Source organism: Coffea arabica, chromosome 7c (assembly GCF_036785885.1).
Source record: "Coffea arabica cultivar ET-39 chromosome 7c, Coffea Arabica ET-39 HiFi, whole genome shotgun sequence".
Taxonomy (NCBI): Eukaryota; Viridiplantae; Streptophyta; class Magnoliopsida; order Gentianales; family Rubiaceae; genus Coffea; species Coffea arabica.
In genome coordinates, this window is record NC_092322.1 from 35,135,301 (window position 1) to 35,160,037 (window position 24,737).

General features: G+C 34.9%; 1 protein-coding gene and 1 long non-coding RNA gene across 3 annotated transcripts; one reads left to right on the forward strand and one right to left on the reverse strand.

Annotated features, from left to right (window-relative positions):
• Positions 1 to 1,075: 1,075 nt before the first annotated feature.
• On the reverse strand, positions 1,076 to 4,844 carry LOC113698089 (alcohol dehydrogenase-like 2). Of its 2 annotated transcripts, none has more exons than XM_027217772.2 (10): positions 4,670 to 4,844; positions 4,397 to 4,536; positions 4,262 to 4,308; positions 3,852 to 4,177; positions 2,652 to 2,734; positions 2,486 to 2,561; positions 2,295 to 2,359; positions 2,056 to 2,151; positions 1,468 to 1,629; positions 1,076 to 1,343 (listed from the first exon to the last, which is right to left on the reverse strand). In XM_027217772.2, the coding sequence occupies exons 1-10, from the start codon at positions 4,722 to 4,724 to the stop codon at positions 1,212 to 1,214; spliced, it is 1,182 nt and encodes a 393-aa protein (XP_027073573.2). In that variant the 5' UTR covers positions 4,725 to 4,844; the 3' UTR covers positions 1,076 to 1,211. The 2 variants fall into 2 exon arrangements, with proteins under 2 accessions (XP_027073573.2, XP_071912887.1); XM_072056786.1 differs by having other exon boundaries at positions 4,397 to 4,589; positions 4,670 to 4,730.
• A 3,573-nt stretch (positions 4,845 to 8,417) lies between these two features.
• LOC140010227 (uncharacterized) lies at positions 8,418 to 10,896 on the forward strand. Its single transcript, XR_011817522.1, has 2 exons — positions 8,418 to 8,635; positions 10,545 to 10,896. It is a non-coding gene; the product is annotated as an uncharacterized lncRNA (long non-coding RNA).
• The last annotated feature ends 13,841 nt before the right edge of the window (positions 10,897 to 24,737 follow it).

Below are 24,737 nucleotides of genomic sequence, written 5' to 3' on the forward strand. Positions count from 1 at the left end.
CACTAAAATTACGACTGAGGAAAGATTGAAGTTTCTTAATCAAGGGATTTTGGATTACAAAATTGAATTCCTGCAAGCCCTACAGTTCCTAGTCCAAAAATTACAATGGTAGAACCCTCTTCAATTTGTGCGAGCTTACATGCTGCACCAATTCATGTAAGTTACATCTAAATTTATCTGACAGATAAACCCCCCCAAAAGTTACAAAGAAAGAAAGAAATCTTGTATAAATTAATTTTTTTTAATAGCGGTTTAAGGATTGCAATTTTTAAATGCAGTCTTAACAAACTAAGTTTGACCTGAAGCAACTTTGCGAAGTTAGTAAAAAGCAATCATTATGGAAGAACACAGTTTTGATTCCCACCAACTTCTTCTTGTCATCAACATAAAAAGTCAAGTTCTTGTTTCGTAGACATCGACCGACTACCCAAAATTATATAGCAAGAGAAAATTACACAGCTGTAAGTGGTAATCAAAATATAACCGTAAATTGTCACAATTATAGTGCTGGGCCAGTACCATCGCTTTGTTGGGGACGGAAGAATCATGGTAAAATAAGCCACTAGTCTTTGGGATTGAATATCATCCAGGTTTCTGGCATAGTTGTCATTTCAATTGGATTTAGAATGAAAAACTGTGTCCCTGCAGGTCGATTTTAGCTCTTAAAGACTTGGATATGGCACGGATGAGATGATTAAAGGAAGACGAGGTGCTAATTAACGTTGGCATGGCTGAACTTGGGACTCATTGTGACTTGTGACCTCCTCCTTTACCAGCAAATTAACGTGGTAACTTTTGTGGAGATTTCTAATGATTCCTACCCGATGGAACAGGTGTTACTTTTTGCAGATTCTGTTCCAAGTAGGAAGTGATCAAGCCTCTCTCTGGTTAGCTAATGCTAGTCACATATAGGTACGCCCAAATAGAGGACCTGTAATGGAGATGGTTACCTTATTGTTGTCCCGTTTATTATCATGTTAATCATATGGTTCTCAACGTAAAAGGTCATTTCACCCTCTATTATTTTTCTGATCCCGTAAATTGCAATTTTTTTTTCTTGCTTAGTATCATCCGATTGAATCAGGATAAGTACTTCTTTTATTTAACAGCAAAAGAATGCTTTCTTAGCATGAAGATATACTGAAAATGACTTCTAGAACAGGGGGATCCCCGTTCATGATCATCGTGGTTAGATTATTGGAAATCTTGCTTCATTTTCCATTACTTATGTTGTCCATCCAGATGATGCAACGGAGGCTTTTCCCCTGAAGGAGTAGATCAAATGCCTGGTTGATGTCTTTGAAGCTGACTTCATGTGTTATAAAGCCATCCAAATTAAGTTCCTGCAAAAAGATTAGTACAATTACTACCAACACATTCATTTTCCCCCCTGTTTCAGATTCGTAGATAAAGTATTGATTTGTGAAATCACACCAAACAGATATTACCGGGCGGAGCAATTCTTACATGGTCTAGATACATCTTGGCAAAGCTTGAAATGTCTGATTTTGGTTTCAGCCCTCCAAAAAGGCATCCCATGACAGTTCTTCCTCTGAGGATCTCATAAGCATTGATGCTTAGTGGCGAGCCGTGCATCTCCACCCCGAGTACCACCGTCTTCCCACCACCCTTCCATTGCGGTCCGAATATATTTCAACCAGGAATGTTATAATGGGACGTTGCAAATAGAAAAATTTTAACGAAATCACAAATCTATGGCCTCATCTTTTGCTATCTCACAGCAAAGTGCCTAATTGTCACATTAGTACACGAGGACACATGGTTAATTTGCTCTATCACATTAGTGAATACCCTTCAACTCCTCCATTCCTGAGTTAATATCTTCTTTACCCGACTCTAATGACTTTCTGGAGTTTGTAAAAACCACAGAATAAAGACTATTATATATGCTGTCTGTGGAGGGAAAGGAGTGAGGTTTTTATCTTAGATCTTTAAACTATGAAGCAAGAATTACAAATAGTATGAGGTCAAGTTCAGTTCGACAAGTAATCTGTTTCCAAAGTGGGGCATCATTATGGACAGAGAGAGAGATACCTGCCGGGAACTATTGAAAGCATCAGCCATTAGGGATGCTAATCCAATGCACTCGAAACAGTAATCTGCTCCTCCATCCGTCATCTCCTGAATTACCTATCCATGTATCACGGCAAAGGATGTCTTATTTTAAGTTACCTATGGAAATTTTCAGAGATTGGATCTCCACGGAGACTACTTCAAATTGTACCGTATCACAAGAAGTAGAGAAACACGTTAGTAGAATGTTGAACACCCACCTGGCTAACTGATTTTTCTCCACAAGAGGTCGGATTAACAAAATCAGTGATTCCAAATTTTTTCCCTGCATCAATGAACATGTTTACAGAACCTGGATTAGTTGCTTTTTATATCTCATGCTATCCTTGGGTCACAGTTCATAGACAATTGAACTTCCCCATGAAATGTCAAAGGCACGATAGAAACATACCAATTTCGAATTTTTCTGGGTTCAAGTCGACTCCTATTATTCTAGAAGCTTTGCATAGTCTTGCTCCTTCTGCAACCTGTCATATAGATGTAGACAACTGACTTTTACAAAAGGGCGTGAGATCTTTGCATAATTTAGGTCATTTTGGTCAGGGGAATCATTCTACCGCAAGTCCTACAGCTCCAAGTCCAAAAATTGCTACTACAGAACCCTCTTCCACTCGTGCAAATTTACATGCTGCGCCCACTCCTGTTCCAAAACCAAAATTATCATCCTTATTCACTAATCCAAAGTAAGAATATAAAGGAGAAGAAATGTCAAGTTAAAAGAAAATTAAATCACCTTATATGGGTTAAAAAGAAAATAAAGAGGAAGAAATGTCAGGTTAAAAGAAAATTAAATCAGCTTATATGGGTTAAACTTCATGTGTAAGTGTGTAAATCAATAAAAGTCAACCTCATTGGATTCTTCTAATTAATTCATAATTTTACATCTTCAACATCCTAAAAAGTATATTGTGGCACATGTCTAAAGTCTTTTATTTTTTTTAAGCCATCAATTAATCGGAGCTGTTCTTGACAAATCAAAATTCTTTCAAGCACATCTTACTTCCTCGGTTTTGTCATTAGTGCACTAAGAACCGTGCCTTAACTGTTTTGTCCAAATAAATTGCTTCAATAATTGAAATTTTGCTCCGTAGTCAAATTCTTCTAGAATCTATATTATTTTTTCTGATTATACACAATCATCTCGTATCAGAAAATGACAATTGTTAAAGTATGACAAATTGAGTACTAGACAAATAGACTTTGACATTGACACTAAGTTTCACACTTGGGTAGATCCGGTGTTCAAAGACCTAATAGACCAAATTGTGTCACACCACTTAGTGAGATGGCGTAGCACAATTTGGAGCATTGGATTTATGAAGATCAAATCTATCCAAGTTTTGGCCCGACACTAAATATGTAATATATGTCTATAATGAAGACTTTTTAAACATTTTGTCTGAAAAATTAGCAACTAGGCAGCCAGGAAAGATTAAAAAAAAAAAAAAAAAGAAAAGAAGAAAGGGAAGAAGACATTCAATGTAGGCTTTGAATTGAGAAATTTGACGAGGAATTTGAAGTCTCGCCAGATCATTTTAGTGTTTTGGATTGCTTAAGAGATATTTTGATTTATAATTTACTAATTAGCTAAACGCACTTTAAACACTAGAATAATTTGATTATTGATGGAATTAAATGTCTCATAAGTAATCTAAACAACTAGGGAAATTTTAAATACTTCATTAAATCCCTTAATCCACACAGCCTAAAAGTTTTTCAGTACATAATATATTGAAAACAGAGGATCCACGACTCACCGGTTGTAACCCCACAGCTAAGTAGGCAGGCCTTATCTATGGGAATCTCCAGGCTCATTTTCACAACTTGGCTGATGTCTACCACTGTATACTCAGCAAAGCTGGAAACTCCAAAAAAATGATGAACAATTTCTCCATTCATATCAGTAAACCTACTGGTTCCATCCCTTGGCATCCCTTCATAGAATTGCACTGGAAATTTTGAACAAGCATTGCCCTTTTCAGACTTGCAATCTCTGCATTCACCACAGTTCCTCTGAAATATTGGTAGAACCAAGTCACCTCCTTTTACTTCCTCCACATTCTCCCCTACACTCTCCACAACACTAAAATGCCAAGCAAAATTAAACAGTTGCACATTCAGAAACTGGAAAAAAAATTATGAAATGTGATGGAAGTTAATATCTTACCCTGCTGCTTCATGACCGAAAATTCTTGGAAAAAATGAAGCAGGACCCTGGAAATGGCATATCTAAAACCTTTAAAAATGGATATTTTTGTAAAGAAAGGAGTTGAATCTGAGGTGCAAATTAGGTGGGACTCACGGCAGGAGTTTTCCAAAAGGTTACATCACTGTGGCAAAGGGATGTGCAAAGAATCTTGATTCGAACCTCCCAAGCCTTAGGAGGAGCTACTTCAACTTCTTCCATCACAAGGGGCTCACCAGCTTTTCTTGCCATTGCAGCTGTAGGAGATCAACATAGCACCAGAACAACATGCCAAATTAGGAAAATATATCTGCAAAAGCTTAGCACCCCAGTTAAAGATTATGCTGCTAATATGAGATAAATCATCTATTCAAGGAATTAATAAGATACCTTTGCATCTTATAGGCTTCCCTGCAGTATCCCATGCTTGGAATTTGACCTCCATGATTGAATTCTCCCACTTTTCTCTGACTTTCTGATTGGTTTCAGCTTTGATGACTAAAATGACTATTAAGTAGGCAAAAGTTCTGGTTTGAGGCTGCTATTGACTTCAAATATTTGGTCCCATATCATGCCTAAAGAAAATGATCCCCGTTACTATAGATCCTGGTTGTCGTGACGGGTCGTGGTCGCGTTGTGGTTACAGTTGTTTCACATCTATCGTAGCGGTTGGATATTAGGTGATACGCACGTTATAATATATAAAAAAATTTTAAAAATTTGAAAATATTACCAAAAATAAAAAAATCATAAAAAGAACAATCTAAATATATCCGAATCGATTCCGAGTTGACTCATATTTTGACCGATTCCATATTTCGCGGATTCGAATCGACCAATATCGGCTGAGTCAGAGTGAGTCGCCGTGAATATGGAATTATCTATGATTAGAGGATCAGTGTCGTCCCGATCCCCTCCATTCCGATTATGATTGGCTTAGATGGCTAACCATGCTATAGATAATTAAGATAGTTGGGATCGTATAGTACTTGTACAACCCACATTCGGAAGCTTTGCATTATTTAAGTGGCAAAATTTGCTGTGTCAGACAGTCGTTGTACCTGTAGATTATTAGAACTCACATTCTCGTGGATCGTTGACAAATACTGAAAGGTTGAAGGAAAGAGGCAAATAGGAAACAACAGCTTACAGCCGTACAGATTTGGATGGTTGATCAATAGTGCCTAGCTTCATTAGGTAAAACTGTCAAAAGAGTTAAAGAGTACCATGGTGCAAACTTTGAATCCTGGTGCATTACAACTTGCCAGTATTGATTCAACTTTAACTTTGCTTAGCTAACAAATTGTAGCAGTGACTGTGAAAACACCCATCTTAGATTTTTGACATAACATGATCGCCGAAATTGAAGCTTGAATAAATGAAAATCATCAGTTAGGCTGTCAAAATTTTTGTAAACCATAATCTTGGACGATTATGCTGTCAAATATTGGGCTAATTAATGGTACAAATCCTTCGATTCTCTTTCCGGGTCCGGGACCTCTGGAATCAAGATTAATTGTCGTCAACAAAGGCTATGCTTGGCCTATGGCGCAGGCCTAGAAATAGACATGATTTTGCTGGGAAGATGATCAAAAAGTCAGAATGTGTAGGTTTGAAAGCAGAAATCTGGAGGCTGCTAAATAAAAAAGTGATTAGGAGGCAGGCTGTGGTTGATTGGGCAACGTAGCACCAACTCCTAATAATGATTTTAGGGAATTTTATATTGACTAATAATTATGCGGAAAATTATGCTTGTAGGTACTATAGAATAATATTATCAATTGGTTAAAAGAACCATGCATGTGGCTTGTGATTCTACAAGATGCAAAAAAACAACATCATCAATTGATTAAAAAAAATCGTCTGATTGAGACGGGATAATTTCAGAAACCTCCCCTGAGGTTTCTAACAATTTCACTGAATTTCCCTAAGATTTGAAAAATTACACCTACCTATTTGATAGTTTTAATAACAAAACCTTAAAATAATATTGACTTGGTCAAATTTATAAATGAATACCCAAAAATGCCCTTGTGTAATGAGTTTTAATTTACTTCCCTATACAGTTATAAGATTATCTAGAATAATTATGAGGAAAAAGTGCTTATTTTTCATGTCCATACCTACTATTTGATAAACAACTATAATAATAATTTTATCACTATGATAGGATACTTTTGATGGTATTTTATTATTGATTTAGATTTATAAGACATAAAAAGAAAATGTTGAAATAATTCATTTTGAATTTATAAATTTTTTGAGTAGTGGGATTGTTAGAATTTAGTAGTGATTTTGACCTATTTATTTTTTATTTATTGTAAATTTTAATATCAAAAAATAGAAAACAAAGATCAGTAAAAACATTAGATTGCATATAAAGTTAACTCATAAAAAAATTAATAGTTCGACATTTTATTACAATAGAAACTAGAGGTAATAATGGTAGTTCTATAGTTTTATTGACCAAAAAAAAAGGAATAAGGAGGAAAAAGAATGAAAAAATAATTTTAAAATTCATTCTAAGTATAAGCATACAAAACAAGGAAATTTCATTAAAACATTTAAGGCAGTATTGTCATTTCATCATTTCAAATGATAAGGGAGATATATATAATTTTTAAAACTTTGAGAGAGCTTAATGAAATTATTAAAAACGTCAAGGGAGGTTTCTGAAATTATACCGATTGAGACCAACATTAATTTTCTGACTAAAGCACTATTTTCTTGAGAGTGCATCGGATCACCAAATACTTCGATCTTTGCTTGTTTGTTTTTTCATACTCTTCCTCCTTTCTTCTATACTAATTTGAAACTAATTTTATGCACGGGTGTGAACGCTGAAAAGTCCGTCGAATGGAATACCGGTTCCCTAATGGTGATCTTTATTGTAACTAATTGCGCTTTTGAAGAGGGTCTTTTTTCTGGCAAGGGGAAAGAAGATCCCAAATAAGCAAATTATTAGCTAGTCGAACAACCGCCTAGAAAAAATGAAGATAGATGTTCTGTTGCTATCAATTATGATGTACGTGATCCAAAAGAGGATAAAGGAAAAAACAGACGGGATATTAGAGACCAACATTTTGAGTTGGACTTGTGCACATGCATTACACAATTGGGTGCGCCACCAACCAAACATATAGTTAAAAATGTCTTAAAAGGTTTAAAGCCGATTCCACCAAGCAAGCCTGATTGATCCTTGCTTTATTTTAATTTACGTACATCAATTATGATGTATGTGATCCAAAAGAGGATAAAGGAAAAAAGAGAGGGGGTATTAGAGAACAACATTTTGGGTTGGACTTGTGCATGATGCATTTGTCAGGACGCAGAAATTGATTACATAATTGTTCCAATTGATTTTCCCCAATTATAGAACGTTGTCGTTTCACTTAAGGTTCAGTAGAGTCAGTAACAAGTAGGACGACATCGCAGTGAGCATGAATAAGTAGGACGACGTCGTGTGAAGTGTGAGGATCCGAATTTTTATTTTACTTACTTTTATTTTATTTACTGGATTATTTAATTATTTATTTATTCGTTTACTCCGATTAATCTATTTCATCCATTTTAATTTTATTTGCATGGAACAATGTCTCATTTTATATTTTAAAAACGTTACGCTGGTAAATTCAATTTTTCTATGGCTCGTTTAGTAAGAAATAACGAATACACATTTTGCTAGGCAAAATTCGGTCCGAGAGTAAAATGATCTTGGAGAATTAAGCATGATCAATAGTAGACTAAAAAAAGTTAATTGAAGGATTAGAAGTGAGTGAGTTAAATTAAACTCAATTAGGAGCACTAATGGCCTCCTATTCATTTGTTGACTTTTGGGTACCAAAGCACCTTTATGTCATTTCTTCCTTTCACTTTTTCTATGGCTCGTTTAGTAAGAAATAACGAATACACGTTTTGCTAGGCAAAATTCGGTCCGAGAGTAAAATGATCTTGGAGAATTAAGCATGATCAATAGTAGGCTAAAAAAAGTTAATTGAAGGATTAGAAGTGAGTGAGTTAAATTAAACTCAATTAGGAGCACTAATAGCCTCCTATTCATTTGTTGACTTTTGGGCACCAAAGCACCTTTATGTCATTTCTTCCTTTCACTCCATCACTTCACCAACTACCACACAAAACCTCTCTTTCTTTTCTTTTCTTGGCCGGCTCTTCCTCCTCCATTTCTCAACCAAAATTTCAGCTAGCTTTCTTCTACTTTTGCTCCAAGAACACACTCCAAACTTGCTCCTTTTCTTGGTTCATCAAACAAGCTTGAAGGGTGATTTGAAGGAGGAAGGAACTTTGGTGGTTTAGAACTTATACACTAGTGGTTGGTCTTCAGCTCTTGGAAGCAAGGTAATCCACCAAAGCTCTCATCTTTTTCTCTCAACTTATCGTAGTTAGTTAGTTCTATCTAGTTAATCATTGGGTTGTTGATGGATTCAAAAGAATCTTGACACTAGCTAGAGGACTTGAGATGGCTTCATAGGTAGAGGCCTTGAGGATTATTGTGTGTTTACTTGTTTGTTTGGTGCTTATTTTGATGAGTTATGGCTTAGTTTTGGTTGGGAAGTTGAAAAGAAAACTTGAGGAAAGGAAGAGGCTTGCTGGCCAAAATTTTGCTGGTTGATTCCCTCATGTTAATTTCAAATTTTGTTGTTATTTTGGTGCTATAATGCTGGTTATATGTTGGTGTTTATGTGTGTTAAATATCTCCCAAAAATCATTTCAATTGGTTGAGTTAAAGTAGGGGAAAGTGAGGATGCAAATCTATAAAATTATCTGATCAGGAGACCAGACCAGTGTGCACATTTTGGCCCATAACTTTTTGCCTGGGAGTTGAAATCAAGTGCCGTTTGTGGCATCTGAAACTAGACTCCAAGAACTTTTATACGGTATAAAATACACCTTCTAATTTGTTTTCTATGAGCCGTAGTGAACTAGCAAAAATGACTGATTTTTCCCACTGTTCTCATCCGAGAAACAAGTGTAGCTGCAGTTTGTAGCTCGTTTTCACCTATCTTGCAAAATGAATTTTAAGATAGTTCCTTCTAGTGAATTTTATCATTTTGAATCTAATTTTCAATGCCACAAACCACACTAAATTTTGAGTTGTGTAGCTTTAAATATGACCAGATTTTGAAACTATGTTAAGTGCTCCAAAACTGGAAATTTCATGAAACAGGTTCCAAAAATCAACTTTCTTAAAACTATTGTATTTTGGTGTATAAAGGTCAAAATTGAGTTCTTTTTGCTGTATTTGAAACTAGATTTGGAATTCTATTAGTGGTATAAATTTTAAGGGCTGATTCTATTTCTATGAATTTTTCCGAATTTTCAAAGTTTACTGAATTTGCAAGCCTGTTTTGCTCTGTCCTATTTGGAACAGTGATTTTGAGCTAAGATTTGAATGATTTCGGATTGGAGTCTGGGAAAAATGAGTTTTAGTACATTGAATCTAGTTTCTAACAGTATAAAGTTTCCAATTTTTTGACTTGCATAACTCAAGTTATGATTTTTCCAAATGGCATCGCACCAAGCTGGAATTTTCTGGTTTCAAACAAAGTACTCTTTTAAGAACTTTCAATCTTCCTTTGAGATTGTTAGGCCGTTTTAAGTTTGATTTCATGGTTGGATACAAGGTCTCTTTGAACTTTAGACCTTCATTTTGAATCTTGGTTTCCAAAGGATTAAACCTCTCTTGATGCGTTTTCTTGATTGTCTAACTTTCTTGATTAATTACACCTCATTTCATACTTGAGAAATGGATTTCAAACCCCAGTCTTATACCCTTGATTTCCATGAGATTGAACTCTAAAAATGGAGCGTTTAGCTAGGGTAATTCTTGGAGAATTTCACTAGCTTTATACTCAAAATTTGGAACCTTTAACTTTAACATTTACTATGGAAATGAGTGGAGTTTTGATGAGTTTTGACTCCATTAGTTTGGAAAATGTGAACTCTCCTTTATATTCTAAAGCTTGGGCATAAGGTTAGAACTTTTGAGAAATGGAAACCATCTACCATTTTCTCAATTTTCATGTCGAAAGTAAATATGATACTTTCTTTTGGAAATTGAGATTACTTGCCACAACTTGAATCGAAAACAGCCTTTGAGTTCTCTTTGAGCATTATTTCAATGATTTAGCGAGAAAAGCTCCTTTAACTTAACTCGAACTTGTAACCTTGAGAGTGGGTAGCAAGATAATGTTTTTCTATTAACCTTGGTCGAATACCTAGGTAATCATGATTGTGCATGTCTCAGGTGGTCACGAGGACGCCAAAGAGCTCGTCTGATTTCTCGCTTTACTCTTGTTTTGCTCTTGGCTCTTGGTGAGTGTCAAGTGCATGTTTCATGTTAATATGATTGAAATGATATTTGTACAAGTGTTATATGATACTTGAACTTCCGAGGCGAAGGTGTAATTTACCGCCCTCGTCCTTTCTTTCTTTCTCTCTCTTGATTGAATGATACTTGTTAAATGAATGTATATGACTTACATTTGTACTCGAACATGTTTTAACTCATAAGTACTGAGCTGCAGCATGTACCACACCCTATTCGGGTGAGAGGTGCCTCTCATACCGATTCAATGCTATAAACAACCATGTTTTAACTCGTGAGTACTAGGCGGCAGCATGTACCACACCCTATTCGGGTGGGAAGTGCCTCTCATACTCACTCAGTGCTATGATCGATTCTCTAAGCGGCAGCATGTACCACACCTTATTCGGGTGGGAGGTGCCTCTCATACCGACTCAGAGCCATAAACAATTCTAAGTCGATCGAAACGTTGTCTCATCAACCACTTATACCTATGGGGACACCCCAACCCATTGGTAAACCTTGTAATTCGAGCCGACAAGGGTTTGGTCGAGAAGTTTGGTAAACCTTGAGAAATTTTATAGTTTGATCTTTTGAATCTCGCTTAGCATACTCGAATAGTGTGACGCCCCCACTTTTCCCTAAAGCGAACCAAAGGGTATCCACGGGACGCCTGCCCAACTCTCACCAGGACTCACTACAATCCATAATTCAAAAGTTTGGAATATTTCAAATAACTTCAATACATAATTAAAGTATTCCAAAATATCTCGCACTTACAATTAATTAGCTTTCAAGATTAAATACAACCCAACGGAATGTACTATAGCCATCCGCTATAATACAACTTAAAGTCTTCAAAAGAAAAAAATCTAGTACTATTCACGAGCACTCTTGATCTCAAACCCTGTTAAGGAAAACAAAAACGTGGGATGAGCTACACAGCGTAGTGAGGTTCCAAGACACTCTAGCAGTTCTAATAAGCCAAGTAATTTGAGCATACCACATATATGGTTCAAGGTTACATATTGGCACATTAACATGAGACAGTTATCATGCACGAATAATTTGAGCATATCACAGGTATGACTCAGGGTCGCACGTTAGCACATTAGCATGAAACAGTTATCATTATGCAAAATAAACACACATTGAAGGATACGGTGTTCCAGTGGAACCATTTCGGTCAACTGCACCTTATAACTTCAGAACCCCTCGGTTTGTCTGGCCATCACCTTATCCCTCCAGTGGTAGTACTCGAGTATACTAAAACGGTGGCCCAGGATTCCAACCTACCCGACCGAGTTCAATCCTGGCTCGAGCAGGTTAGTAACCAAGGGCAGGGCCCAGTTTAGTTTAGAGTTTACAACATGCACAAGTAATCAAATAAATCGGTGAACGGTAAAAATTTATCATTTTAGTAGGTCGAGTGAGATAAAGTACACACTCGCCTTAACATGATGGATAATTTCATATGAGCAATTATTAGTAACATTTAACACATAAACACGTAAGCAATATGCGGTAATTTCATATGAACATATAATTTACGGTAATCAAATAAGCAAGTAATCGCGTAAGTAGGTAATCAAGTAGGTTGATAAACGGTAAGTAATTACGGTTAACGGTTTACGCTAAGTCATTACGATTAATTGGCAGATATTTGTCATTTTAATAGGCCGCCATTGGCCATTTCTCACTTTTATCACTTAAGAGTCGAGAAGGTTTACTCCAATCGACTTATGCAACCATAGCATAATCAATCATTGAAACATTTCACTTAACAAATCCATTCACGCAATTCACTTCAAATAATTCAAGTACATTTCACGTAAATATGCATTTCAAATATTTCATGCTGGGCAATTCGAGTACACCTTACTTAAATGAGACTAAGTACAGTAAACACTTAACATGTAATGACCATGGCATAATCATGTCATAAACTATTCAAATTACTTACTCCTATATGGAACACTCACCAATCAAAATAAGTGAATAAAGAAAGTCGTCAATGATCCACTTCGGATTCTCTTCGAGACCTTCTTGATCGCCTGGAGAAAAGTGACCAATAATCACCCTCACAATTTCACAAATTCCTTATCAAATAAGAAATAATGTATACTTGTTTTAGAATTCAAGTTAATGTCTTCATAAAGGTTTTATTTTATCGAAAGTTAAGATTCAAAAGTGTGGATTTTAAAGTTACTGAGGAAACTCATATCCTCTACGAAATCGAGTTCAAAACGATAGATTAATATCAAGATAAGAAGTCAAGTTTCCAAATTTTCATTTTCTAAGAAATCGACAAATTTCGGCTTTGTGCGTTAAACTTAGAAAAATCATATCTTACACTCAGTAGGTCAAAAAATGAAAAATCTTACACCATTGGAATCTTGTTTCAAAGTACTAAAAATTCCTAGAAGACACTTTTCTAAGATTCAATTCGGACATCAATCATTTTTCAGCTCAAAGAGGCTGATCTGAACAGGCAAGACAGTTTTAGTCATGTTTTTCGGCAAACTTTAGAAATTCAGTAAATTTCACAAGAAGTGAACTGGCCTCCGAAATTTGTATCTAATTAGAATTCCAATCAAGGTTTAAAACACAACAAACGGAATTGAAATCAGAGTTTTGAGTGTCAAAATATAGCAGCTCAAATTTGGTCACAATTTATAAATTGTTCTGTCATTTTTCAGGTTTGAAAGGCTATTTTTGAAGTATCATTTGGCCATCGATTTGGCATTGGAAATACACCAAACTTGATACACTGAGTCTTTCATGTGTGAACAACATTTCTACCAAGTTTCATGCAAAAACTCCCACGGAAAGGCAGTTAACAACATGACTGAAATTTGTGAAATTTTCAAAGCAAATCTGCCAACTCAAGCTTCTCTTTCCTTTTCAAACACTTTGTATCATGAAATCAGTCCAATTTGGTTCATTTGTGAAATCAGTGTTCTAGAAATATTTAATAAATACTTGACAAACAGTGGACATCAAGAATTTCGAAACAAAACCTCCCACATCAAGCTAAACCTGTCGGCCAGCATGAAGGAAGGGATTTTTCCAGATTTTCAGCTTTATCACATTTTCAAAATCAGGCCATAACTTACTCTCTACAAGTCCAAAACTGGAAAATTTGGTACCGTTGGAAACTACTTTCAAAGTACTAAAAGTTTCAAGAAAACACTTTTCCATGATTCCAATTGGAAGGCATTCAAAATATGACTCAAAGTGGCTGTTTTGAAATGCCAAGACAGATTTGGGTTGATTTTCGCCAAAGTTTGAAAATTTGGCAAAATTCGTACAATGCGAACTAGCCTCTGAAATTTGGAACTCAAATAGAATTACAATCAAAGTTTTCAAATCAACAAGTGGAACACGAATTGGGATTTTGAGCACCAAGATATGGTAGCTCAAAGTTGCTGCAAAAGTGAAATTGTTAAGCAAATCCCAGGTTTAAATCACGTACTTCGGGACTTTGTTTGAGCTTTGAAATGGACTCGGAATAGTACTAAATTTGGCATGATTATACTACCATATAAGGGCTATTCCTCTATCAAATTTCATAGAAAAATACATACGGGAAGTCAGTTAACAAAATCATTAAATCTCCAAGAACTCCCAAGACAAAACAGCCTTGGTGTTCCGTTTTCCGTTTTTAAAACGTTTGGCCACCAAAATGTCTCAAACACGGTCCATTTGTGTAGATAATGTCTAAGCAACATTTAAGATACATATGGTAGGTGGTTAACACCAAGAATTTCGAAACAACAAGTCCCAATCAAAAGTTAGGCATCCAACTAGCCAAAAGTGGGTTTCAAATCATTGAGTCAGTTTCGGATTTTGGCCACAACTCACTCAATTCAAATTAGAATCGAGCGTGGTCAATGGCGTTGAAAACTAGATTCATAAATTTATAATTTTTTAGAAGAAATTATTTTCAAAATCTGTCCACAGCTAGCTCATATTTGAGCATCAATTCGCTGCTCAAAACAAAGCTTTCAGTGTAGACGCGAAACAGGACAGTCATGTTCAAATGATTGGTATGGACTACTCAGGTGGAATCAGAACGTGCATTTTATACCGTTGGAAAGCTGAGAATGTCTAGTTTTTAGTGCCGCAAACAGCACTTGATTCGACATCAGAGCAAAAAATTATAGCCGTTTGAAAAACACTGCCAGAGCAGTTATGGGAAAATTTTCAGTTTTGCTAGACTTCCGAAATCACCACATTTGGCCTACCAAATCACTAAATTTTTTTGATGAAATGTTGTACACAACCTATATTACACATATACATCAGAAACAAGTCATTAAAACCACAAAAATTTGCTCTAAGGGCCACGGCATGTATAGGGGCAGAAATGGAAAAATTATCCCCTTCACTTCCTTTGAGCTTTCATCCATAATATCACTCATTTCTACTAATTTAAATACTAATCCAACAGTATTAACATCAAAACTCACAAAATCAGTCCATCAAGCCATAGTGGGAGTTCATAGAGCCCACTCACCAATTTTTCCAACAATTTAAGCTACCTATAAGAAATTATGAACTCATAAGTGCTATATTACTTTCATAGATCAAGATTTGAAGGTTTGATCGTCACTTATTTTGCTAGATGTTTCAAGGCAGAATTTTCGGTCCTCCTTAGCCCAAGAAAAGCCGTGGAAAGCAAGCTCTTTTGTAGCTTAAGATGATCACCAAGTGCTTAGCAAAGTGTGGTTGAAGTTTGAAGTGATTTGGTGAAGGATTGAAGCAAGATTTGATGAAGCCGGCTGTTTGAGTGAAGAGAGAGAGAGGTTGTGGCTGAAATGAAGCTTCCAAGAGAAGCTAAAATGTGTGGCTCTAAATTGGTTTAAAGGTCAACTCTCTCTCCCGCGCGTACGCGCGCGTTTCGTGCTCGATTTCTCTCGAGTTTGTTTCACTAATGCACTAAACCTCTAATGCACATTCATTCATATTATTATTATTCACTCTTAATAGTCCCAAAATAAAGGTTTTAAGTCCCTCAATTAATCACGCCCGTAAAAACGTATACTCCCGATTTTTGCGCGATAAAGCGGAATTCTCAAGAATTTCTTATAACGATAGTATCACTAACTAATAATTGAACACTTAAACATAAAAATATCTATTTTAAAACTAATGTACAAGTCTCTAATTTTCCAACCTTATTGTATCCTCGATTTGATTATCACCTCCAAACGCGAATTCACTATTCTCATTAAACAAGTTTCCCAAAAATTAATTTTACTAACGAGATGTGTTAAAAATATAATTAAAACATTATTTCATGTAAATAAGTTTAAAATGATTGAAATAAATTATTCAGAGAAAACGGGTGAGAAAATAAAATAAAATATGGAAATTTCGGGTCCTCACAAATAGTATCGCCACTACATAAATGTTTGGTTACGGATCCGAGTAGGTGTTATGTTGGACGGAGGAAGTAAGTGGAGCGCTACGGTCTTGTTGTTACTTGAGTTGAGGGAGATTCAACCCCAGATGGTTTGAATCAATCGAGACGTGGAAATAGCTCCTGCGAGCTCTTGTATCCTTCCATGTGTGTTTATTTCCTAATTGTGCGCTTAAACAAATTTTCATGTTTAAAGTTGCTTTCAAGCATGTTATCTGATTGATTGGTGTTATTTGTTTGCTTGCTTAGTTTTTCTTGGCCTCACTGAGTAATAGCTCATCCCTTAAGTTTGTTTTCCTTAACAGGCTTTAGAGATAAAAATTGGAGATTCTAAACTAGCGACTTTTGGTGGAAGCTAGTATATTTTTGTGACGCCCCTACTTCTCCCAAGACGCGAACCCAAGGGTATCGGCGGGACGCCTATCCAACTCTCGTCAGGACTCGGTACAATCCATAATTCAAAACTAGAAATATTTCAATTAACTTCAATATATATATTTAAAGTACTCCAAAACACTTCATACTTATAATTAGTCAGCTCTCAAGTTTAATACAACCCAAAAGAATATTTACTATGTAACGACCCCACCTCCCCCTAAGGCGAACCAAAGGGTTCGGCGGACCGCCTGCCCAGCTCTCGCCGGGACTCAGTCAGTCACTATAAGAAAAGGGCAATAAAACCCACAAAGCAAACGAAATAACAATAATTCCAAACTTAAACGTAAACTTATATACATAACCATCCCAAAAGCAATACAACGTATGTACAAAGGTTCTCTATTCTCCATACAACTAGCCCACCAAACATTGGGGCGAGAACCATAAAAAAAAAGTCAAAAGTTCTAGACCGGCTAGTCTATAAGTAGCTTCCGTCCTTGCACGTCTTCCCCTGCTAAGGAAAACAAAAACTAAAGGAATGAGCTGGAAAGCTCAGTGAGGTTCCGCACACATAGGCAAGAAGAGAATCAATGCATTCAATACATATAAACAACAATTCAAGTTACAAGTACAAATAAAGCGATAAACATATTCATGAAAAGGATACGGGCTCACAAGGAGCCATTCGTTCATTCGTTCTTTCATTCCCTTATGTCTCCAATCATTTGAAAAATGCATTTTATATAAGTAAAACCCTCATTCATTCATTCGTTCATTCATTCATTCACCCCGTCCCTGGCTTTTGGCCAGGCTCCACCAACCTACAAGGTAATACTCGAGTATACCGAAACGTTCACCCAAGTTCCTAATCGCCCGACCGAGTCCGCTTCTGGCTCGAGACGACCGGTAACAAGGGGCAATGGCCAGTTCAGCCCAAAGGCTTACATTCATGCACAAATAACATTTCAATCGTTCAATCATTGAAACTTTCACAATCATTTAGGCCGAGTGCGATAAAGTACACACTTGCCTCAAAAACTCGTTTTAGCAATTGTTGAAAGCATTTAACATTTATCAATCATTCATACAAGCCATACCATCATGAAACATAACAAACAAGGAACACTCACCTAATTACGCAAAATAACGTGCAAAATATTCTTCCAGATATTACCCTCGGTCACCGAGAAAACCTAAGATTTAACGAAAAGAATATTACAAGTCATATAGCAAAACAAGTAAGTGAAATCAAGGAATTCGGCTAAGTACGAGTAAAGCGAGTAAAACAGATAAAGGTGACTTTAAAGTGAAAGGAGTCCATTAGGGCCAGTGGATGAAATAACTAGGGTTGGTAAATTAAGTACAAAACTAACTCCAAAAGGTTAATAAGTTTCCGACGGAAAATACCTAACTAGAACACTTTATAACCCAACTTGATAAATAAATTTGTTCACGTGGTTCAAAATCAACTCATTTTCAAAGAAATAGTATAGGCTAAATGTCTTCACTATAAAGCATGCGAAAGGAAGACAAAATACGTTAACTTCCACACTTAGAGCCTCGCTTAAAAATAATTCACTTGTATTCATAGGAAAGGCATAAAGAACATTTGGGGTTTCATGCTTTCGAATGGTAAAATGGTCACATTAGTTGCCTTGCAGAAATATACAAATGTAACTAGAACTTAGCCCTCGAATCCTTAGTTGAACGATCCAATGAAATTCTCAAGGAAATACACCCAAATTTGATACAAAATACATTTCCAAAACCATTTTAACTCATTCAATTTCCAAGAAAATAAATGGACGGCATAACAACAACCCAGAAAATGTAACTATAGCAAACCAGAAAATCAGGAAATGTAACTATATTAGCCCTAATAACAAAAACAGTTTTGGCCTCCTAATGCGGTAATGGCACAACTCTCACTACAATTATCGGTTGGGGATGTAAGACCCACCGTTTCGAAGCTAAGAAACAGGGCTACAACAATGTAGAAGACCACTCAATCCAGTTCTTAACACAACTAGGTCAAATATGCCAAATACTAGCCCAGAATTCCCAAAACAGGTTTGCAAAACACAGAAAACTGTAATCGGTATATCTCAGTCCATACAAGTCCAAATGCCAAAATTCCAAAGGCATATGATAGCTAAGACATTCAGCTACATTTCATCAGAAGACACCAACTCCAAAATCCAAACCAATTCCAGTCAAAAAGGCCAATTACTATCGCAGTTTTCGCATTCTGATCAAAGCAGAACAGCTACAGTAAAAACGGCATAACTCACTCTACACTCATTCAAATGACCTGAAATTTTACAGGCACCTCAAACACATCAATACCTACAACTTTCATGTTTTGAGCAAAGTCCAATTCGGCCTCTAACCTAGTGATCTAAAACCGGACAGAATTGGGATTTTATGAACCCTAACTTTCCAATTTTCCATTCAAATCCAAAATTAATTCCATTTATCCACAATTCACACCCACTAGAACCATTATAGTCCATTTCCAATCATCCAAGATAGCTACAACAATCATTTCATATTAAACCAGAAAAATTCCCAATAAAATAAAAACTTCACCAAAACTCTTCAAATCAAGAAATAAATCATATATTTCATCACCCAAGGCACCTCTAAGCATATTATAAGCATCATTAGGTATAGGGGAGAGGTTGTAGCATCACTTACCAAGAAACAAGGGAAAGAGAGGTTGTGGACACCTTTGCTCTTCAAAACAACTTCACTACAACCCTTACTAGCACTAGAAGGTAGGATTTTATGGAGTGAAATGGATGGAAGCAAATGTTTTTGGTTGATTTGCACCAAGTAGAAGCTAGAACTTGAAGAGTTTCTCCTTCCTTCTTTGCTCAAGATGGCCGGCCAACAAGAGAAGAAAAATGGTGGTTTTTGTGCATTTTTTTGATATTTAATCCTTTGGTCAAAAAAGTCAAGAAAGTGAATAGTGTTTCTTAAAGTCCATCCAATGAGAAGGTGACACTTGTCACCTCCATTAATGCATTCTTATCATTCTTTCTCTCTCACATAAATCACTTTACACACCCTACTTATCTCTTAACACCCGATAAATTTTTCACAGTATCCGAAACTTAACCTTATTGGCCGAATTTTTCCGAACTTATCGCACTAGTGGGTCCCACGTCCAATATATATTCTTAATTTTTCAAAACTACCCAATGCTAGGAAAATCATATTAAAAACTATAATTACCCATAAAATCCACCAAGAAATTTTTCTAAGCCAGAAAACATGCAATTAAGGGAAAAACCCTAGGACAATATTAGGGAAATACGGGTTCTCACATACTACAGCCATTTGCTGTAATACAACTTAAAGTTTTCCCCAAAAGAAAACAATCTAGCACTATTCACGAGCACTTTTGGTCTCGAACCCTGTTACGGAAAACACAAACGTGGAATGAGCTACACAACCCAGTGAGATTCCAAGACACTCTAGCAGTTCTAATAAATCAAGTAATTTGCATACCCAATGTATGATTTAAGATTGCACATTAACACATTAACATGAGACAGTTATCATTGTACGAGTAATTTGAACATATCACAGGTATGGCTTAGGGTCACACGTTGGCACATTAGCATGAAACAGTTATCATTATGTAAAATAAACACACATTGAAAGATTCGGTGTTCCAGTGGAACCATTTCGGTCAACTGCACCTTATAATTTCAGAATCCCCTCGGTTTGTCTGGCCATCGCCTTATCCCTCCAGTGGTAGTACTCGAGTATACTGAAACGGTGTCCCAAGATTTCAACCTACCCGACAGAACTCAGTCCTGGCTCGAGTAGGTCAGTAACCAAGGGCAGGGCCCAGTTCAGCTTAGACCTTACAACATACACAAGTAATCAAGTAAATTGGTAAACGGTAAAAATTTGTCAATTTTGTAGGTCAAGTGAGATAAAGTACACACTCGTAGTAAAACTATGGAAAAATTCATGTGAACACGTAATTTACGGTAATCACATAATCAAGTAGTCTAGTAATCAAGTAAGCAGGTAATCAAGTAAATTGGTAAACAGTGAACGGTAAACAGTAAACGTAGACGGTAAATAATCTCGGTTAACGGTAAGATTTATCATTTGAGTAGGTCGAGTGAGATAAAGTATACACTTGCCTTAAAACAGTGAAAAGATTCATAAGAACAATTATCGGTAACACTTAACAGTTAAACACATAATGACCATAGAGTAAACATGTCGTAAAACTATTCAAGTAACGTACTCCTATATGGAACACTCACCAATTTGAAACAAGTGAGTAAGCGCTCAAACAAGTGTTTAGGCGTCTATTTCGAGTTCCACTTGAAGGTCCCCTTAAGTACCTGAGCAAATAATAATCAACTATTACACGTTATCGCTTAAAACCCTTACTTATCAAGAAAGATTGTACCCGTGTACAATCTAAGAAAATATCATAAAAATGAGTATCAATTACTCGTAAATCGAGATTCAAAGATGGGGTTTAAAACTCAAGTAAAAATCTAATTTTTTTTCTTTAAAATGATTGGATGGAAACAAGTAGGTTTGAAACCATGTAAATAAATTTCTAGACGAACGATCAAAGTCGGACGTGAAGATGCCACGTCACAATCCGGCCAAGAACTGGCCGGATATTCGGCCAGATTTCTGGCCGAATTTAAGGCAATGAAAAAATCCAATTTTTTTTCAAATCTCACCATCAATCCGGCCAACTATCTGGCCAAGAACTGGCCAGATATACGGCCGGATTCTTTGAAAATGGTTCCCGCGCGAAAATTTTTCAAAAGGCTAGGAATTATCGAATTTAGGGGCATTCTTGAAAAAATCATAGCTCACTCTCTAAAAGTCCAAAATTGGAAATTTTGGTACCGTTGGAAACTATTTCCAAAGTACTAAAAGTTCCTAAAAGACACCTTTCCATAATTCCAAATGAAAGATATCCAAAATTTGGCTCAAAGTGGCTGTTTTGGAATGCCAAGACAGATTTGGGTTGATTTTCGGCAAAGTTTGGAAATTCGGCAAAATTCACACAATATGAACTAGCCTCTAAAATTTGGAACTTGATTAAAATTAAAATCAAAGTTTTCAACACAATCAGCGGAACAAGAATTGGAGTTTCGAGTACCAAGATATAATGGCTCAAAGTGGCTGAATTTCCTCACTGAACAAAGATTTTTCAGGTTTAAAGCTTGAGTTTTGATACTTTTGTTGAGTATCTAAATGAACTTGGAATGGCACAAAAATTAGCAGTATTACACAACAATATAAGGGCTATTCCTCTGTCAATTTTCATAGAAAAATCCGTTGGGGAAGTAGGTTAACAAAGTCATTAAAGTTCCAATTTTCCATGGCAAAGCTGCCTTGTACTTCCATTTCCCTTTTTTAAAAACATTTGCCCAACAAATCTTTTCAAACATGGTCCATTTATGAAGAAAAATGTCTAAGAAATATCCAAGATACATTTGGTAGGTGATTAACACCAAGAATTTCAAGATCACAATTCCCAATTCAAAAAGAGTCATTCAACTAGCCAAAAAGAGGGTTTTTCATCACTAAGTCAGTTTCGAAATTCAGCCACAACTCACTCAATTCAACTTGGAATTGAGCGTGGTTAGTGGCGTTGAAAATTACATTCATAAGGATACAATTTCTTAGAAGGAATTGATTTAAAATTCTGTCCAAAACTAGATCATAATTGAGCATCAAATCGCAGCTCAAAACAGGGCTTCCAGTATAGACGAGAAACAGAACAGACAACTTTACAAGGTTGGTACGGCACACTCAGGTAGAATCAAGGCATGCATTTTATACCGTTGGAAAACTAGAAATGTCTAGTTTCTAGTGCCATAAACGGTACTCGATTTCAATGTCAGAGCAAAGAGTTATAGCTGTTTGAAAATCACTGCCAGAGCAGTATGGGACACAATTCCAGTTTTGCTACATTTTCGAAATCTCAACATTCACCCATCCAAATCACGTAAATTTTTGAGAAAACTTTATACACAACCTATATTACATATTTACATCAAAAACAAGTCAATTGGACCATAAAAAGATGCACCAAAGTGCACGGCAATGGCAGGGGCAGAAACGGTAAAATTTCCTTTTCACTTATTTTGAGCTATCTTCCACAAAACAACTTATTTTCACTAGATTAAGCACTAATCCAACATAAATAACATCAAATCCCATCAAATCAGTTCATCAAGCCAATGTGGGATTTCATAGAACCCACTCACAAGATTTCGAACAATATAAAGCTATCCATGTAAATCTATGAGCTCATAAGTACAATATAACTTCCATAAATCAAGAATTAAGAGGTTGATCGTTGTATACCTTCTTAGATGACTAAAGAAGAAAATTTTGGTCACCTTAAACCCAAGAAAACTATGCAAATGAAGCCCCTTTCCTAGCTTAAGTTGATCTCCAAGTGGTTTGTAAGGTGTGTGTAAATTTTGGAATGATTTGGGTGAGAAATTGTGCAAGAAATGGAAGAGCTTTGGTCCTTCTTCCTCCCCTTGTTGGTCGGCTGTCTTGAGGAGAGGAAGAGAGAGTGTTTGCTGATGAGAAAGCTTCTTGAGGAATCTTAAGTGTGTGGCCAAAAGGTGCTCCAAAAGTCAACCCTTTAATAGTGCCCGCTCGCGCGCGTTTCGTGCCCGATTCCTCTCGGGTTTGTTTCACTAGGGCACTAAACCTCTAATGCACTTCCATTCATACTATTATTATTCACTCTTAATAGTCTAAAAATAAAGGTTTAAAGTTTCTCAATTAATCGCGCGCGCAAAAACACGTACTCCCGATTTGTGCGCGATAAAGTAGAATTTTTAAGAAATTCTTATAACGATAGTATCACTAACTAATAATTGAACACTTAAACATAAAAATACCTATTTCAAAACTAATGTACAAGTTTCCAATTTTTCAAACTTATTGTATTCTCGAATCGATTATTGTCTCCAAACACGCATCCACTATTCACTATAAACGAGCTTTCAAAAATAAATTTTCGAATCAAGGCATTTTTAAAATACTTGTAGGTCATAGTCCCATGTAATTGAGTATAAAGAGATTGGAATAAAATATTCAGAGAAAACGGGTGAGCAAATAATTAATTAAGTCAGTAAAATAAAATAAAATAAGAAAAATTCGAGTCCTCACAATTTTTGTATGAATTCGGTGACTCTTAAAGTGTAAGGTGGCGTTTGGTAAAAGGGTTTCGGAATGGAGAATTGGAATAAACCCCTTGATTAATGTTTGGTTCACTACTATCGGAATTGAAATTTTGGAATGATATCTAAAAATTTAGCATTCCACCATTCCTTAATAAGTTGGTGGGTTTTGTCCAAAACCCAAGTGTGATTTCAAAATCTTATGATTACATAATATTTAGTATAATTAATATTTATATATATTATACACATTACATATTTATATTTATATTATAATATATAATATATTATAATTATATATTTTATTATAATATTAGTAGATTATATAAATATATATTATCATTATTTAGTTAAATATAATTATAATTATATAGTATATATTATAAATTTATTAATATTATATAATAATATATTTATAATATATATGTATATTTATAAATGTATATTATATGTGCATATAATTATAATATACACATGTATATAATATTAATAAATTATATAATTATATTTACATTTATTATTTTAAATATAATAATAACTATATTTAATACTAATATGCATTATATTTATATAAAATATTAGTACAATTAATATTTATATATTATATAATTATATAGTTATATTTATATTATAACATTTGTATAATTATAATTAATTATATGTATAATATTTAATTTAATTAGTTACAAACTTATAATAATGATATTATTATATTATATAATTATTTAGTTAAATATAATTATATTTATATAATATATATTATAAATTTATTAATATTATATAATAATATATTTATAATATATGTGTAGATTTATAAATGTATATTATATGTGAATATAATTATAATATATACATGTATATAATATTAATAAATTATATAATTATATTTATATTTATTATTTTATATATAATAATATATAATAACTATATTTAATATTAATATGCATTATATTTATATAAAATATTAGTGTAATTAATATTTATATATTATATAATTATAATAATATACTTATATTATAACATTTGTATATTTATATTTAATTATATATAATATTTAATTTAATTAGTTACAAACTTATAATAATATTATTATTAGTTATATGTATTATATAATGTATATTAATTTATGTA

Bases quoted from the DNA above. Each gene is read 5' to 3' on its own strand.
- LOC113698089 (XM_027217772.2), bottom strand. From the start codon at position 4,724: ATGGAGGTCAAATTCCAAGCATGGGATACTGCAGGGAAGCCTATAAGA. The intron at 4,309-4,396 runs GTGAGTCCCACC...TGCCATTTCCAG, and splicing joins CCTTTTGGAAAACTCCTGCC to GGTCCTGCTTCATTTTTTCC. The intron at 4,178-4,261 runs GTAAGATATTAA...TTGGCATTTTAG, and splicing joins TTCGGTCATGAAGCAGCAGG to TGTTGTGGAGAGTGTAGGGG.